Source organism: Equus asinus, chromosome 26 (assembly GCF_041296235.1).
Source record: "Equus asinus isolate D_3611 breed Donkey chromosome 26, EquAss-T2T_v2, whole genome shotgun sequence".
In the NCBI taxonomy this organism is placed as follows: Eukaryota; Metazoa; Chordata; class Mammalia; order Perissodactyla; family Equidae; genus Equus; species Equus asinus.
This window is the reverse complement of record NC_091815.1, coordinates 34,220,398-34,238,516: the sequence shown is the minus strand read 5'-3', so window position 1 is coordinate 34,238,516 and position 18,119 is coordinate 34,220,398. Positions and strand designations below refer to the sequence as shown.

General features: G+C 55.3%; 1 protein-coding gene across 8 annotated transcripts in view; it reads right to left on the bottom strand.

Annotated features, from left to right (window-relative positions):
- Positions 1-18,119, bottom strand: part of MYH14 (myosin heavy chain 14) — a 96,303-nt gene that overhangs the window by 76,731 nt on the left and 1,453 nt on the right. For 3 of the 8 annotated variants that reach the window (XM_070498317.1, XM_044758811.2, XM_070498312.1), the window contains exon 2: positions 2,835-3,233. In XM_070498317.1, the coding sequence (XP_070354418.1) occupies positions 2,835-3,233 (399 nt within the window). Of the gene's footprint in view, positions 1-2,834; positions 3,234-7,245; positions 7,380-8,855; positions 8,987-14,821; positions 14,888-18,119 lie in introns of those variants that run through there. The other 5 variants (XM_070498313.1, XM_070498316.1, XM_070498314.1 and 2 more) reach the window with 4 other exon arrangements.

The window sequence follows — 18,119 nt, the reverse complement described above, 5'->3', positions numbered from 1 at the left end:
TCAACAAACATTCATGAAGCAAAGGCCCGAAGACAAGCAGGGTGCAGCTGGAGTCGCGCCTCCAACGTCTTCGAGCTGGGCGGCTCGAGCAAGTGTCTTAAGCTTTCTGGGTCTTATTTTCTCATCAAACGGGCACAGGAACACGGCTTCCACGCAGGGCTGCTGGGGACCAGCCCCAAGTCTGTGTTGCAAGCACAGGGCTCAGCAGGGGCCCCGGGCCACTGTGCACGCTAATACGCCAGCTGTTTATTGCTGGGCCGGGGGCTTCTCCCCTCTACGCCGCAGGAAGAGGCCGCGAGATTCCCCACCTGACAGCCTGACGGGGAGCAAGAGGCCGACAGGATCACATCGGAGAGAAGTCTAGAACAGCGCCCGACGGAGAACGCAGGCACTCGCCAAGTGCTACTGATCATGATGAAAGTCCAATTCGCCTCCCGTCTGGACTTCCAGAATCTTCCGTCTCACTTCCGTTTCTCAGGCCCCCATTCTCTGGCTCCTGGGCCCTGGCCTTCCCTAAGGCCTCACCGTTTTTTTCCCCTGAACTTTCCCAATAATCTTTCCAGGGCTGGGGATGGGATGTGGGGTCTGGAGTCAGACGGCCTGGGTTCAAATCCTGGCTGAGCTGGCTCCAACTGTGGGGCTTAGTCCAAGTCCTGGGCCCCCTCTGAGGCTCAGTTTCCCCACCAGCAGGATGGGGATGAGAGTAGATACCTTACAAGGTGTGAAAGTTCAGAGTGTTTATTAAAAGGCAAAAGGCAGGGGCTGGCCCTGTGGCCTAGTGGTTAAGTTTGGCATGCTCCGCTTTGGCGGCCCAGGTTCTCGGGTTCAGATCCCAAGCATTGACCTACACCACTGATCAGCCACACTGTGGCAGCATCCCATATACAAAATAGAGGAAGACTGGCACAGATGTTAGCTCAGGGCCGATCTTCCTCAGCAAAAAAAAAAAGGCAAAAGGTGCTTAACGTTTTGGATGTCCCTCTGATCTCTCTGCTTTTGGTGAGATCCGGGGGAGTGGCTTGGGCAGAGGCCTCTTTCTCAAGGCTTGCAAAGGCAAGTGACCAATCAGAGGGGCCAGCACAGCCCAGAGAAGGTGCCAACCCCATCCAGGGTCAGACAGCCCTCGACTCGTATCCCACATCCACCACCCCCAGCTGAGGGTCCCTGAGCCAGCCACTGGCCCTCTCAGAGCCTTGGTCTCCTCCTTCCGAAAAAGGAGCCAGAATTCATAAAAATATCCTAATCTTGTGCTTGGTGACCCTCAACAGGGTGGATATTGGGGCAAATTTATTTTTTGCTAGATCTCATCATTTATTTAAGGATTCTCTCATTACCCTCCTTAAAGTTTTGTCTTTTAAAAAAAATATAAAACCAGCATTTTTCCTTTTACCTATGTGTTTTATGATTTTCCCTGTGGGACCACAAGGCTGTGAGACCCCAGCCCTCTAAGCTGGTGTCTGGAGCGTGACTCTGCGGCCAGCCGCCCGGGGTTCACAGCCCAGCACGACTCCTTCACGCCTGTGTGACGTGGGACCCAAGTCACTTAACATTCCTGGGCATCAGGTGATGAGAACAGGCCCCGGCTATTCTAAGTGCTTAATAAATATTTGCCAGCCACCATTATTATTATTTTTCATTATTAGTGTCGACATTCCTTGCCGATCTCTCTAATCCTGTTGGCTCTTAACAACGCTTTGCCTGCCCATGAGAACCACCCGGGAAGCTTATTAAAAATACCAAGGCCCACGTCACACACCCAGAGAGCCTGATTTAAATGGGCTGGGGTGCGGCTCAGGTCTTGGTATTTTTGAAAAATTCCCTGAGTGATTCTAACAGGAAGGCAGGGTTAAGAACTGCTGCCTTACGTCATCTGTTTGCTGTAAAAATTAAATAACATGAGAGACATTAAATGCTTAACAGAGATTAGACGACCATAGTCAACCTCACCATCGTCAATCCCATCTTAATCTTACGAGGCACCACAGCAAAAGGGTGGAGCCTGGAGCCACACTACCCGGGTGGGCCTTGTCCAACTGGGTGAGCTTGGTCAAGGAACTTGAACTTTCTGTGCCTCAGTTTCTCTATCTGTGAAACGGGGACAAAAGGCTTTATAATTGTGTCAATGTATTGAGACAATATATTTTAAAGTGCCTAGTACATGTTTAATTAATGTTAGTTTTTTTTTTTTCTGGTGAGGAAGATTGGCCCTGAGCTCACATCTGTGCCAATCTTCCTCTATTTTATGTGGGACGCCACCACAGCATGGCTTGAGGAATGGTGCTAGGTCCACCCCGGGGGGGATCTGAATCTGTGACCCCCAGGGCTAGGAAGCAGAGTGTGCAAACATAACCACTATGCCAGCGGGCCAGCCCCAATTAATATTAGTTTTTATTGCTCCTAAATCTCTGGGCCTCAGTTTCCTTTTAGATAGAATGGGATGCTAATAGACTCTACTTGGAGTAAGGTGAGAAGAAATGAATTGATAGATGGGAGTTATTTAGCACCACGCCTGGAACGCAGTTTTTCACTATCAGTGGTTCTCATTATCATTACAGACGCACAGCCCTTTCTCAAAACCCTCTGGATGCGTTCTAGCTGAGAATTCAGAACTTTTTACACTTTAGGGAAATAATAGAACAGGATACCCCCAATGGGGTCTCAGGCACGCCTGATGATCCACTCATTTCTATTTGGCAACTAAGTGTAGGACCAGTCACCCGACGTGGGCTCAAGATGCTCAGCAGCCTCGTGATAACTCAAGGCGGGGTGCTGACCCCCGACTCCCCCAGCCACCCCACCCCCGGCCACCCCTCCCGGGAGCGGGGGCCACTCACGTAGATGAGGCCGGAGTAGTAGCGCTCGCGCAGGTTGTGCAGCACCGAGGCCTCGTTGAGGCACGTGAGCTCGGCCATGTCCTCGGCCTTGCTGAACTTGGGGGGGTTCATGCGCTGGATCTGGTCCCGGGGCAGCCGCAGCCGCCGGCCGCTCTCCGCCAGCTCCACCTCCGCCTCCTCCTCGCCCTCATCGCGCAGCGCCGCGGCCTCGAACCCGTGCAGCTCCGAGGGCACCCACACCAGGCGGCGCGCCGTCCACTCCACCTGCGGGGCCGCGCCAGGGCCCCCCACGCTGGACGCGCGGGGCGCGAACAGGTAAGGCTGCGCCGCCTCGGGCACCGGGCCCGGCTGGGGGGGCGCCTTCCGCCCGGCCACCGACACGGTCACTGCTGCCATGGTCTGCAGGGGGGAGAGGAGGGAGGAGGTCAGGGGGGCGCCATCCCACCCGAACCCCCCCCCAGGGGGTCCCCACGGCCTTTCTCCACCAATGGGTCCGCAGACCTCTCCACCCACTCCTTCATCCATCCATCCATCCATTTAATAATTCCTTAACGAGCCAGGCTGTGCGTCGGGCGCTGCTCAAGGCATTGGCCACACAGCAAAGAACACGCCAGAAAAAAGACAAAAGACCCTCGCTTTACATTCTAGACCTGCGCATTATCCAGTGCAGGAGCCACCAACCACCCCATGTGGCTCCCGGGCCCTTGAAATGTGGCAAGTGCCACCAAGGAACTGAAATTTTCATTGTCTTCAATTTTTTTTTTTTTACTTTTTGAGGAAGATTAGCCCTGAGCTAACTATGGCCACCAATCCTCCTCTTTTTGCTGAGGAAGACTGGCCCTGAGCTAACATCCGTGCCCATCTTCCTCTACTTTATAGGTGGGACACCTACCATAGCATGGCTTTTGCCAAGCGGTGCCACGTCAGCACCCGGGATCCGAACCGGGAAACCCCGGGCCATTGTCTTCAATTTTAATTAAATTTAAATAGCAATAGCCCCACGTGGCTCCTGGGCCCCTGAAATGGGAGCATCCAAACCGAAATGGGGTTCTAAGTATGAGATACACACCAGACCTCAAAGAGTGAGGACAATAAAAGGTTCCTCCGTATTTTTTATATTTGATGACCTATGGCAACGATAATATTTTGGATCTATTGGGTTAAATAAAATATATCATTAAGATTAATGTCACAGGGTCCTTTTTACTTTTTAAAAATCTTTAGTGCACCCCTAGAAAACCTTCAATTACACATTTGGCTTGCATTCTGTTTCTATTAGACAGCTCTGCTCTAATCCCAGGAGACAGATAAAAAGATACATAAGTAAATTATATAGTCTGTTAACTGGTGATAAATGCCAAGGAGAAAAGGAAACCAGGGAACAGAGGGTATGAGGGTTGAGGAGTGTTGAAGTCTTAATTGGGGTGGCCAGTGAAGGCCTCTCTGATGTGGCATGTGAATAAGGACCTGAGGGACATGAAGGGAGCGAGCCATGGGAATGTGAGGAGAGAACGCATTCCAGGCTGGGAGAAGAGCCAGTGCAAAGGCCCTGGGGCAGAGTGTGCTTATATGTCTGTGACATTGACAGGCCAGTGTGTGTGCTTGTATGTCTGTGACATTGAGAGGCCAATGTGGCTGGAGCCAAGTGATGGAAGGGGAGAGAGGGGTAGGTGAGGTAAGACTTGGGACACGGGGGGCCAGACTGGGTCATGATGAGACCTGATCTCTTAGATGTGAGTCTTGGAGGATGTCAATCTGACTTCTGTCACTCAGGTTTCCTGCCCACCTCTGGCTTCCTCGACGCCTGCAGAACAGACTCGAATCTCATCTCTCAGTTAATAGCGCCTTCCTACCCGGCAACATAGGTCCCTTTCTCCCTATAATGGGGAGACCGGCCTCATTCATTCATTCACTCCTCCATCCACTCAACTTTCCCTGAGGCCGCTCAGGTGCCAGGCTCTGCCCGGAGTGAGTCTGGGGACGCAGAGATGCATCAGATGGGGCCCTGCCTCGACCCCATCACTGCCCACCTCTGCCCTCCTGGCCCCCCACCTCCACCACGCCCCTGGAGAAGTCCCTCCAGATGCCCAGCTCCTCTCGAGGCATCCCCAGATCAGGTCCCCCCAGGCTCTTGTCTGTCCCTCAGCCTCTCCCGCCCCGAAACGCGGCCCCAGGCCACACGTCCCACCTCTCCGCAGACCCACTTGTCACGTGCCCCAGCACCAGCAGTCCCGGCCCCCCAGCAATGCTCCAGCCTCCAACCCTGGGCCCCTGCACTCCAACAGCGGGTTCTCCCACCAGCAAACGGGGTTTCTCCACCTCCCAGGCCCCAGATTGCCCAGGCTGCCCCCAGGCCGCCCGTGAGGCCCTGATCCACCCAGAGCCAAGCTGTGTCCCGGGGACTTTACCCCCACCCTCACCCCACCCACTTCCTCTCCAGCCCATGGCCTTTGACCAGGAAGAGCTTGGGAGTTTTTGCAATCACCCAGCCCTGTACGTCCCCTCCCTAGAGCCAGGAGTCCACGCACCCCCACCTCACTCCAGCCGGGCTGGTGGGGAGGATGCCTGGGAGATCCAGATTCGGAGGACTGACCACAGTGCTGATGGGGTGGGGCCCGCGGGGCTGCGGGCCTGGCTGCACACGGCTGGGCCCCTGCGGCTGCCCCGCCCTCCCTCCCCAGCAGGAAGGCCTCTGCCAGGGCTCATTACTGTCACCAGGGCAGGTGAAAGCACCTGCCTGGGAGGGGCGGAGGCTGCTGGGCTGGAAAAGGGACAGGAGCCAGGAATCTGGCCTTGGGGCAGGGGTTGGGGCCCCTGGCATCCAGCCTTGACCTCAGTGGAAAGCTGGGATCCAGGAGTCCTCTGGGCCCCCAGATCAGGAAATCTGGGCCCCAGCCTCTCCTCCCTAGCACCCAGGAGTGGGGAGGGGGCCCCCAGCCCCTCCTCCCTCAGACCCAGGAGTCCAGGCCCCCAGCCCCTCCTCCCTCAGACCCAGGGGTCCAGCCCCCAGCCCCTCCTCCCTCAGACCCAGGGGTCCAGGCCCCAGCCTCTCCTCCCTCAGACCCAGGAGTCCGGGACCCCAGCCCCTCCTCCCTCAGACCCAGGAGTCCAGCCCCAGCCCCTCCTCCCTCAGACCCAGGGGTCCAGGCCCCAGCCTCTCCTCCCTCAGACCCAGGAGTGCAGCCCCCAGCCCCTCCTCCCTCAGCCCCAGGGGTCCAGCCCCCAGCCCCTCCTCCCTCAGACCCGGGAGTGCAGCCCCCAGCCCCTCCTCCCTCAGACCCAGAAGTCCAGGCCCCCAGCCCCTCCTCCCTCAGACCCAGGAGTCCAGGCCCCCAGCCCCTCCTCCCTCAGACCCAGAAGTCCAGGCCCCCAGCCCCTCCTCCCTCAGACCCAGGGGTCCAGCCCCCAGCCCCTCCTCCCTCAGACCCAGGGGTCCAGGCCCCAGCCTCTCCTCCCTCAGACCCAGGAGTCCGGGACCCCAGCCCCTCCTCCCTCAGACCCAGGAGTCCAGCCCCAGCCCCTCCTCCCTCAGACCCAGGGGTCCAGGCCCCAGCCCCTCCTCCCTCAGCCCCAGGGGTCCAGCCCCCAGCCCCTCCTCCCTCAGACCCGGGAGTGCAGCCCCCAGCCCCTCCTCCCTCAGACCCAGAAGTCCAGGCCCCCAGCCCCTCCTCCCTCAGACCCAGGAGTCCAGGCCCCCAGCCCCTCCTCCCTCAGACCCAGGAGTCCAGGCCCCCAGCCCCTCCTCCCTCAGACCCAGGGGTCCAGCCCCCAGCCCCTCCTCCCTCAGACCCAGGGGTCCAGGCCCCAGCCTCTCCTCCCTCAGACCCAGGAGTCCGGGACCCCAGCCCCTCCTCCCTCAGACCCAGGAGTCCAGCCCCAGCCCCTCCTCCCTCAGACCCAGGGGTCCAGGCCCCAGCCTCTCCTCCCTCAGACCCAGGAGTGCAGCCCCCAGCCCCTCCTCCCTCAGCCCCAGGGGTCCAGCCCCCAGCCCCTCCTCCCTCAGACCCGGGAGTGCAGCCCCCAGCCCCTCCTCCCTCAGACCCAGAAGTCCAGGCCCCCAGCCCTCCTCCCTCAGACCCAGGGGTCCAGACCCCAGCCCCTCCTCCCTCAGACCCCGGAGTCCAGGCTCCCAGTCCCCTCTTCCCCAAGACACAGGAGTCCATGTCCCCAGCTGCCCCCTCCTCCCTCAGACCCAGGAATCCGGCCTCCCAGACCCAGAGTCCCGGCCTCAGAGCCTTCCTCCCTCAAGACCTAGAAGTCGAGGCTCCCAGCGCCGTCCTGACTCAGACCCGGGATTCCTGAGCCCCCAACCCCCCTCCTCGGACCTAGGAATCTGAGCGCCCAACCTCTATCTCCCCGAGACCCAAGTGCCCTGTCGCCGCCCCCTCAACCCGCGGATCCTCGGGGCTACCTGGGGGCGCCGGCCGGTTCGGGAAGCGGGGAGATGGGGAGGGGGCACGGGAATCCCCGGTTGCTTCCGAGCTCTCAGGTGCGGCCACCTCCGCGGTCCAGCGCGGGGGCGGGGCCACGTGGCGTCACCGGGAGGGAGCCGGGCTCTGATGTCACCCAGCACCTGCCGGGCCTGGGAAGGGGGCGGGTCCTGGAGCTGCAGGGCTCTCGACAGGGGGATGGGGGGAGGCGGGGATGAGCTTGTTGCCAGGTGGGCGGCGGTGGCGGCAGCAGCGCCAGGGGCCCCTCCTCCTTCTGGCGGGCAAAAGTCAAGGACCCTCGGCGGAGAGGGCTGAGGACTCCGGGGTTCGAATCCCGCTCAAGCTTTCTGGGCCTCACCCTTCCTCTCTGTGAACTGCAACCAATGAAATAAATACAACGATGTGGGCGAAAGTGCCCAGCCCGGTGCTTAAACAAGCAATGCCTCACTGCATCATTTAGTCCGGTTGGGCCTCAGTTTCCCCAACCCTGGAAATGGGACAACACAATCCACAGAGGATGCTCAGAGTACTTAAAGAAGATGAGGCAATGTTATCCTGGCTTCGTGAGCTTCAGTCTCCTCATGGGGAAATGAGGACTAATTAGTGGTAAGCACACCTACTATGTGCCGGCTGTTTTCTGCTCTTAGAACAGCCCCCGACTTTTAACTCATAGATTGATCTCAGCAACCAATGAGATGGGGTCACTGAGCACCTCCGTTTCTCCGATGGGCAAACTGAGGCAGGGAGAGGCAGAGTAACGTGCTCAAGGTCACAGACTCAGCAAGAGCGGGAGCTGGGATTCAAGCCCAGACTGTTTTCTGTCATTCTAACGACGGGGCTTGGGGACAATGAGTAGCAGGTCCTCACAGATGTCAGTTTCCTCCTCCCAGTTGGTAACTCTCTTGAACTTGCTTCCCCACCTAGGCCATCGGGCCCACAGCCTTCCCTGGGGGACCAAGGCGTAAATTTAAGGGACCCAGCACACAGTTGGTCTCCGAAGTGTTATTCTCAACGCGGTCCCCTTGCTGTCACCGCCTCTCTCCAGCCTGTTTTTCTCTCCCTGTATAATGGGTACCCTATAACCCACTTCCAGTTAATAGAATTAAAGGAAACTATTTAGTTATAAAAATAAAAGCGCCCGAGTACACCATGGGCGCTCCATTATGTCTTTGCCCGCCCCTCCGCCTCTGCCAGTCCCGACCCCTGTCTCTGATCCGCAATTTTGACACGTGAGAACACAGACACTGTCATCTAGGGGCCGGGGATCGAAGGCGATGACTCAGGTATTAAAGCGTCCAAGGTCCCATAGCGAGCCTCAGTTTCCCTTTCTGCGGAACACACCCGGGGCCGCCCGTGAGGACCCCGACCCGGCCTCGCACACAGTAGGAACTCGAGTTGAGCGAGTGTAGACGCCCCGCCCCGCCCCCCCGCCGCCGTCCGGCGGCGCCCAAGGTGAGAGTCCGAGTCATCGCCCCTCCCCCGCCGCCCGCGCCGGACCCCCGGGGCCTCGATCGCGGCCCCAGACTCCAGCCGCCCCGGGCCCCGTCCCGCTCCGCCGCCTCCCACGGGCACCAGGCCCCCCGGCGCTCACCGGCTTCCAGGGCCGTCCCGAGGCTTCGGCCTGGGGGAGAACGAGGGGCGGGCCCGCCGGGAACGCCCCGCCCACACGAGCGCCGCAGGGGCCAATCGGCGCCCGCTGCGGCAAGCCACGGCCCCGCCCACCGGGGGGACGAGCCCGCCAATCAAGAGGAGCGGCTGGCGGGCGGGGCCAATCAGAAGTTGGCGGAGAGTGCCAGCCGTGGGAAAAGAACCGCGCTGGGGCTCGGAGCCCCGCCGCGCGGCCGTGGGCGGGACCCCAGGCCTGACGGGCAGCCGGTGCGACCAATGGCGAGGCGCGGGGGGCAGCCGGGGGGCGGGAGGCCCAAGGGACTCCGGTGAATGGGCCGCTTTGTGCCCGAGGCATGAATGGGGGCCTTTGTTGAGGACCGGCGTGGGGGGGCGGCTGGAGGCCGGAATGCCTGGGTCCCCCGGGAGCCGGCGGGCAGGAGAGAAGGGAGAGAGAATTCACTTTTGTCGCACGCCGACCGCGTACCAGGCACTCTCCCAGCCTCTCACCCACCGGGGAGGTGTGGGCGACACTGTCCGTAATAACGAGGATCATTGATTGAGTGCCTGGTGTATGCCAGGAGCTGTCCTAAGCGCTTCACCTGCATGATCTCATTCGATCCTTACGATACGCGCTTGGAATGGGTGCTATTAAGATCTTCATCTTCCAGATGAGGTAAACCGAAGCTTAGGAAGAGGATGTTAATTGCCGAAAGTCCCAGAGCTGGCAAATGGCAGAGCAAGGACTCGGGCCCTGCCTCAAATGGGACTCCGGAATGTGTGTTCTTAACCACCATGCTACACCCAAACGTTGGTTAATGCTTCCCAATTTACAGATGGGCAAACAGGCTCAGGGGAGCCAGGCAACCTCCCAAGGTCACAAAGCAAAGGCTGCACGCGACCCCAACGTGGTGTGCACGTCTGAAGCCAGCCTGTTGCTGGTGAGCCCTGCACCATTGCTCTTGGAGCTATATCCCCCTTTTGTAGGTGTACTCTGAGGCTCCAGCGGCTGGGGGTGGGGGTGGAGTTGGGGGGCTGCACATGAATCAAGCCCTACCCAGCCTGCCCACGCGGCTCTGCTGCTCCACAGCTGTGTGAGCGTGGGCAGTTGCCAGCCTTTTTTGAGGTTCCATTTATTTCTGCATTTGTAAAATGGGGATGACGGTCTCTCTGCCTCCACCCTCGTCCTCGCCCAACACACACACACAGTCCACTGCCAATGGGAGCCTGTCAAATTCTATTCAGACCACGCTCCTGCTCTTCCCAGAATTTTTCGTGGCTCCATCTCAGACTAAAAGCGCAAGTCCTCGTGGCCCACAAGGCCCTGCACCATGTGGCCTCCGTGCCCTCTCTGATCTCGTCTCCCACCCATCTCCGCTTCATTCAGCTCCAGCCACACTGGCCTTCTGGCTGTTTCTCAATTCCTCAAACACTCCCCAGGCGTGGTCCTGCCTCAGGGCATTGCATCTGACGTTCACTCCACCAGGAATGCTCTTCCCCCAGGGAGGAAGAGGTAGTCTCCCTCTGCCATCGTTGGATCTGCTCCAATGTCACCTCCTCCAGGCAACCCTTCCTGACCATTCTATATAAAACAGTTCCCCTCATCACTCCCTCTTCTATGACCCTGCTTTGTTCCTCTTCATAGCACCAGTAGTGTGCATTCATTTGTTTATCTGTTTACTGTGTGTCTCCCTACTTGAATGTAAGTCCCATGATGGGAATAACCTATCTTTTGTTCAGTGCTGGATCCTCAGGGCCTGGCACACAGTAGGCACTCAAAAGTGTGTGTTGAATCAATAGTAACAAGTTCGTGTACTGTGTGAATTAAATGAGGTAATGCCCGCAAAGAGCTTAGTGCCGTCCTGACATCAGGAAAATGCTAAATAAACAAATAATGATTATTATTACTGTTGTTATTTATTGCCCTCCCAACAGCCTTCTGATAGCATGCAGGAGAGAGAGAGAGAGGGAGAGAAAGTCTAGAACGAGGGAAAGAAGCCAGAAAAAGGGAAAGGGGAAGGTTGAGAGGTAAGAGACGGGAAACAGAGATGGGAGGAGAGAGCTGGCGTTGGGCTGAGGACCGACACAAACGTGAACACCCAACTCCCAACGCGTTCGCTCAGCAACGGCAAAGGAGAGTCCTTGTGGGTAAGGGGCTTTGAGGCTGCCATGGCCACTGCCCACCTCTTTGCAGATAGGGAGACTGAACTCCGGGCAGGAGAGGACCTTCCGAGGGCATCTACGGTGATAATACAGCTCACATGCCTCAGTTCTGATTGCAGGCTGAGGATGTGACCGTCATTATCTCAATGCCTCCTCATGCCAGCCCTGTGAGCTTGGCACCATTATTACCCGACTCGACTGGCCAGCAATACGCCCAGCAGCTCCTGGCTGCTCCTGTTGGCAGATCTGTGCTCAGACTACAGTAGGTCAGACCCCTGAGTCTGTACTTTTTTTTTTTTTAAAGATTTTATTTTTTTCCTTTTTCTCCCAAAGCCCCCCAGTACATAGTTGTATATTCTTCGTTGTGGGTCCTTCTAGTTGTGGCATGTGGGATGCTGCCTCAGCGTGGTTTGATGAGCAGTGCCATGTCCGTGCCCAGGATTCGAACCAACGAAACACTGGACCGCCTGCAGCGGAGCGCGTGAACTTAACCACTCGGCCACGGGGCCAGCCCCCTGAGTCTGTACTTTTAAACCAAGACAGAGCTGAGGGCCCTGTGAATCTGACCTGAGTGTCCTCTGTGGGAGCCTGAAGATAACAGGAGGTGCTGTTTATTGAGTGTCGACTGTGTGCTGGACATTGTGCCCTCTGTATGTATTAACTCATTGGATTTTCTGAATAATCCTATGAGATGGATACTTTCATTACCCTCATTTGGCTGATAGAAAATGGGGGCTCAGACTGATCAAAATCCCCTGTGCCTGCGGGCTGGCCCTGAGGGAGGAATGTGGCCTGGCACCCAACAGAAATTCAAACAGGAAAGAAGGATCTGGCAACCACATTGTAACCATCTTCTGCCTGGTAACAGGTGATGTCATCAACCCCATCCAGGGTCAATTCTGCCCCCCAACTAGTGATGTCAGCCTTCCCACCAAGAGTCTAAACTGGAGACATCACTAATTGGGCTCAATCTATGGAAAAATTGGTGACATCACTGAAGGATGACCTCGAGCTTCCTCTTGTTGAGGGTGTTCTAGGAACTGGACACCTGTGCTAGGCACTTTAATAGTCGCTGATATTTACTGAGGGCTCACTATGTGCCTGGCACAGTTCTAAGCCCTTTATATGCATTTAAGTCCCACAATCCTCCCGATAACGGTCCGTGGCAGGTGCTAAGGTCAGACCCATTTTACAGAGGAGGACGTCGAGGGAACGCTGCCCTGAGTGGCACAGCTAGAAAGCATCAGACCCAGGATTTGAACCCCGGGCAGTCAAGGCTCCAGAGCTTGGAAAAAAGTCAGCGGGGAGCCAAGATCATGTACAAAAATAAAACATTGGTGCTGAGTGGGGAGAAAACAAGAGGGCTGGGGAGGAGGGGCTGCCCCGTGGAAGAGAGTTTGGGGGGATCTTGGGGTGAGGAAAAAGTTGGAGGAGCAGCTTCCGCGCCTGGTGGGGGCGAAGGGGGCCCGAGTCTTTAATAGAGAAACAAGAGAGGGACCAAGCGTCCGTCAGGTTTCACGGTGGGTCCTCGCTGTGACCCTGCCTGAGCCCTTTCTCTGAGGCAGAGATTTGAATGGTTCCAGTATTTTATTTTTGGTCACTGGGCTGTTGTTTGCCTGCATGTGACTCAGAGCTGGGACTGGCTGCGAGACAAGAGCGAGCTGGCGGCCTCGTGTGGGACATGGATGAGTGACGGGCTCAGTGCTGCAACAAGAAATCTGGACCGAGTGCCCTCTATGTGCCGAGCCTTATTGTAAACCAGGGGTCAGCAAACTTTCTCTGTAAAGGGCCAGACCCTAAAGAGTTTCAGCTTGGAGGGCTGGAGGGTCTCGGCTGCAACGACCCCCGGTACCACTGCAGCAGGTGAGCAGCACTGATTGTACGTAAATGAATGGAATATGTAAATGAGTGGAATATGTAAATGAGTGGAATATGTAAATGAGTGGAATATGTAAATGAGTGGAATATGTAAGTGAGTGGGTGCGACTGCGTCTCAATAAAACTTTATTTACACAAACAGGAGGTGGGAGGACAATGGGGCACGTGGGCTGTGGTTTGCAGACCCCTGTTCCAGAAGCTGAGGAGATGGAGGGAACAAAGACATCCAAGCCCTCACAGAACTCAAATATTAATCTACGCCTACACAGCAGGCAGAGCGAACCTGTTCACACCTAAGTTAGGTTCTATCCTTCCTTTGCTCAGAGTCCACCCCTGACTCCCGTCTCACTTAGAGTCATAGCAAAATCTTCCCCAGGGCCCACAAGGCCCTACACTATCTGGCCCCCTCCCTACTTTCACCTCCCACTCTCTCCCCCTTGTTTACTCAGCTCCAGCCACACTGGCCTCCTCAATGCTTCTCAGACACAGCAGGCTCAGCTCTGCCTCAGGACCTTTGCACGTGCCTTTCTCTCTACTGGAAATCTCTTTCCTTAGATAACCAGTTGGCCCTCTCCTCTCCTTCCAGTCTTTGCACGGCTGTCACCTCCTCCATGAGGCCTTCCCTGATCACCCTTTCTCCCCCGGACTCCTGATACCCCCTCCCCTGCTCTGTGTTGTCTTTTGCCACAACATTCAGCATCCTCCAACCTTCCAGTAACTTACTTATCACCTTTACTGTTTGTTGTCTGATGCTCCCGACTACAGTGTCAGCTCTGCATGGATGGGGATTTTGTCTGTCTGGTCCCCTGCTGTGTTCCCGGTGCCTATGACAGAGCCTGGCACACAGCAGATACTCCACAAACACTTGCTGAGGGGATGAACGGGTTCTGGTGATGGATACGGACCGAACAAGCGAGCACATAATCACGGAGCACAATGGCAAGTGGGTACAAGTGCCGGGGAGAAAAACGAAAGGAGGGTAAGAGAGGGAAGGGGCCTGGGGTGTTATTCTAGATGGGGGGTCAGGGAAGGCTGCCTGAGGAGGTGACAGCAGAGTGGAAGGGTCGTATGAGTGGAATGGATGGATGGATGCGTAACCGAGGGAGGAAACGAATAAACAGACGAAGGAGGGACTAGATAACTGGATGGATGGATGAGTGAATGAATGAATGGAGGGGATGCAAAATGAATGAGTAAATAAGCGGGCAGATGGGAGGGAGAATCAATCAATGCATGAACGGATCGACAGATGGATGGATGGACGGATGGATAAATGGTCTTTGGTGCCTCCACACCTTGGCACAAGCTGTGCCTTCTGCTTGTTGCTCCCCGTCTCCATCTCTCCACCCCGGGGGACTCCAGGTCGGCTTCCCGAGACCCAGTCTGCGCTGGCCGCGCGTAGAAGGTCCCCGGGTCTCCGTCCAGCCCCATCCTGTGCCCTGCCGCTGTCCGCTTCCTCTCCTGCGGATGCTCTGATCACCGGAGTGGAATAAGCTCTCTGCTGGCACATTTACAGACCAGCAGCCCCTTTAGGGCTGAGCAGAGATGTGTGCTGTGCATGTGAGAAGGTATGAAGCGGGTCTCTGAGCCGGAGGTCCACGAGGTAGACGCCTCCGACAGCATCACTGCCTATAGGGTGGCGCAGATTTGACTGTGGGGCTTGGTGTGTTGGGTGCCTCTGTGTGAAGGGTCTGCCAGGGGAAAGGTCTGCACCTCTGACATCTCATTTGGCCCAGTGTCGACCTTCTAGGGGTCCACTGCCCACTCTACTCCTCTCTTTGCTACTGTCCTGATCACACTAGATTGGATCCCTCTCTGCCTCCTCCACCAGTTTGGAGCCCCTAGAGGACAAGGCTTGAATCTGACCCATCCCGAGGCTGGTAGCTCCACAAAGGTCGGGGTCAGACTCACGTTGGGTTCCTGGGATCTCCCAGCACAGGATCTGGAACACAGGATGCCTCAGGGGAAGTTTGTTGACTGAGCAAATGAACAGAAGGATGACTTTTGTTATCTGGTGAGCTCCCACTCATACTTCAAAACCCAACTCAAAAGTTCCCTCCTCTGAGAAAACTTCTCTGACTCCTCCTGGCTGGCCGGATAACAATCATTAGTACTTTATGATACTTGTATCCTAGGCATCATAAGTCCTTTCATACATATATATATATGGAATCACTTAACTCCCAAGCCAGGTACTATTGTTTTTCTCCCTTTTGTGAATGGAAGAAACTTCTAACAAATAGAATTCAGCAAAAGGGACGGGGTGTCACTTTGGTGATTAGGTTATGAAAGACTGGGACTTCTATCTTGCAAACTGACTCTCTCTCGGTGGCTTTGACAAAGCAACCTGCCAGGTGGGAGAGGCCCGTTTGGCAAGGAATGGAGGGGTGGGCTCCAGCCAACAGCCTGCAATAAACTGAATCCTGCCAACGACCTCGAGAGTGAGCACGGAAGCAGATCCTTCCTCGGTCGAGCCGTGAGATGAGGCCACAGGCCAGCCAGCGCCCCGCTTGCAGACTCGTGGAAGACCTGATGCAGGAGATCTCTACAGCTGTTCTCAAAACATCGCTTTCTTTTTGAACTAAAACCACTTTAATTACACAAAATGGAAAAGAAAAAGAAAACAACAGGGTCACAATTTCCCTCGGACGGTCTTGTGGCAGGTGGTTCTCGATCATACTCGAGCCAAGACACTTGGCATCATCCTCGATTCCTCTTTTCTCCTCATCTCTTCCGTTCAGTCCGTCAGCAAGTATTGTCAACATTTTTTTTTTTTTTTTTGGTGAGGAAGATTGGCCCTGAGCTAACATCTGTGCCAATCTTCCTCTATTTTATGTTGGACACCACCACAGCATGGCTCACGAGCTGTGCTAGGTCCACACCCGGGATCTGAACCTGTGAACCTTGGGCCACTGAAGCAGAGCACATGAACTTAACCACCACGCCACTGAGCCAGCCCGAAATATTGTCAACCTGACTTCCAAAAAGTAACCAGAATCTGACCCCTTGTTGCCACACCCACTGCCACCACTCTGGCCTGATCCCCACCATGTCCAGCTGGGACCACTGTGGTCACCTCCTGCCTGGTCTTCCTGCTTCTTTTTCATGCCTCCCTCGGTCTGTTCCCCAAGTCAGCTCATGTCCCTCCTCTGCTCAGAGCCCTCACCTGATTTCTATCTCACTCAGAATGAAAGCAAAATCCTCAGCAGGTCTACAAGACCCTGCAGGATGTGGCCCCCTGTGTCCCCTCCTTGACCTCACTTCCTACCTTCTCCCGCTCACTCATGCCTCTCTATCCAAACCACCCTCCTCACTGTTCCTCGAACACAGCCGGCATGCTCCCACCTCAGGACCTTTGCACGGGCTGGTCCCTCTACTTGGAAACCTCTCTCCAGATATCCCCATAACTGACTCCCTCCATTCATTGAAGTCATTGCTTAAATGTCACCTTGGCACTGAGGCCTCCTCTGACCACGCTGTTTAACCTCACAACCAGTCCCCGGGTACCCCTGACCCCTTTCACCTGCTCTCCTGATTCTGCCTTCCCATAGCACCTTCCAACATATTTTATGATTTACTTATTCACTGCGTTTGTTATTTATTGTCTGTCTCTCACTCTCTCTCTCTCTTTTTTTTTTTTTGGTGAGGAAGATTGGCCCTGAGCTAACATCTGTGCCAATCTTCCTCTATTTCATGTGGGATGCGGCACAGCATGGCTTGACGATCACTGCTAGGTCCGTGCCTGGGATCCGAACACTCAAACCCCAGGCTGCCAAAGCAGAGTGTGCAAACTTAACCACTACACCACTGGGCCTGTCTCTCTTTGACCACGGAATGTCAGCCCCTCAGAGGACGGGGACTCTGCTTCATTTACTGCTCTGTACCCAGCACCTAGGACAGTTCCTTGCACGTGAGTACCCCACGAATATCTGTCACACGAATGAAATAAACGCTTTGAGAAATTCTGCTCGAGCTGGGAAGGTGACGGGGAACTTTCATTTCCTCGTTCCTATTACGTGATGCCAGCGTTTTCTAAAACGACAATCACTACGTTACGATCAGGAAGGGAGAAAAGTCCACCAAAGCTATTTTTAACACATTTCCTTTTCGAATTCAAACCATTTTAATTACATAAGGCAGAAAAAATTCTATCAAGAAGGTAATAACATTTCTCTTGACCCGCACCTTCCTTCTCAATTCCCCTTCCAGATGTAGCCCTGATAATATTTTGGTGCAGATTCTTCTAAAAACACCTGCTGCTTATTTACATTGGGGGCCCACTGCTTGTGCTTATAAATAAAGTTTTATTGGCACACAACCATGCTCATTGGCTTATTGTTATTGTCTATGCTAAAGGGCAGCATTAGAAGTTATGATAGAGACGGTGTGACGCCCAAAGCTGAAAATATTTACTATTTGAGACTTCACAGAATAAGTTTGCAAACCTCTGATTTACATAGAGAGATTAGTAACTGAGAATTATTCCCTCTGATTTCTTGTGTTTGGGAAAAAGGATAATACTTGATATATTGAATTGCAACTTGCATATTCCCCCAATACATCTCGGGGAACTTTGTGTGCTCCTGTTTAAATTCACCTCGATCTTTTTCACAGCTGCATAGTATTCCACAGTCACAGTGGGCAGTGCCTTTGACCCCTCTCCTGTTGATGGAGCTTTTCATGGTTTTCCCCATTTCTCCCCTTTATGAATGACAATCCAGAGGACATCTTTCTTCCTGCTTCTTCATGTAGAGAGATTTCTGAGTCAAAGCGTAGAACGCAATTAAGGTTTTAATAGATGTCGCCAAATTGCCACCCACAACAACACGATTTTCCTTTTTAGGAAAGAAAATTAAAAAGAAACCAAGCCAGCCAGGTATTTATTACACGGCTGTTCCGTGGCAGGCTCCACTCCTCGGGGAGGTCCACCTGTCATTTCCTGACCCCAGGACACATCGTGGACTCTCTCAAGACTTTGCTCCGGCTGCTCCCTTCTCCACCCTTCTCTGCTGGGGAAACACTGCGAGGGCCTCACGATCCACCTCAGATGATCAGACGGAGTTTTGTGACATTAACCACGCACTGGTCCTGTGTCCCTGTAATCCTGTTTCTAAGTAGCACCCACAGGAAGACATGCACAGGGGACACGCGAGGACACAGCCAAAGATGCCCAAGGCAGCACTGCGGGTGGGAGTGGGGACCTGGAGAC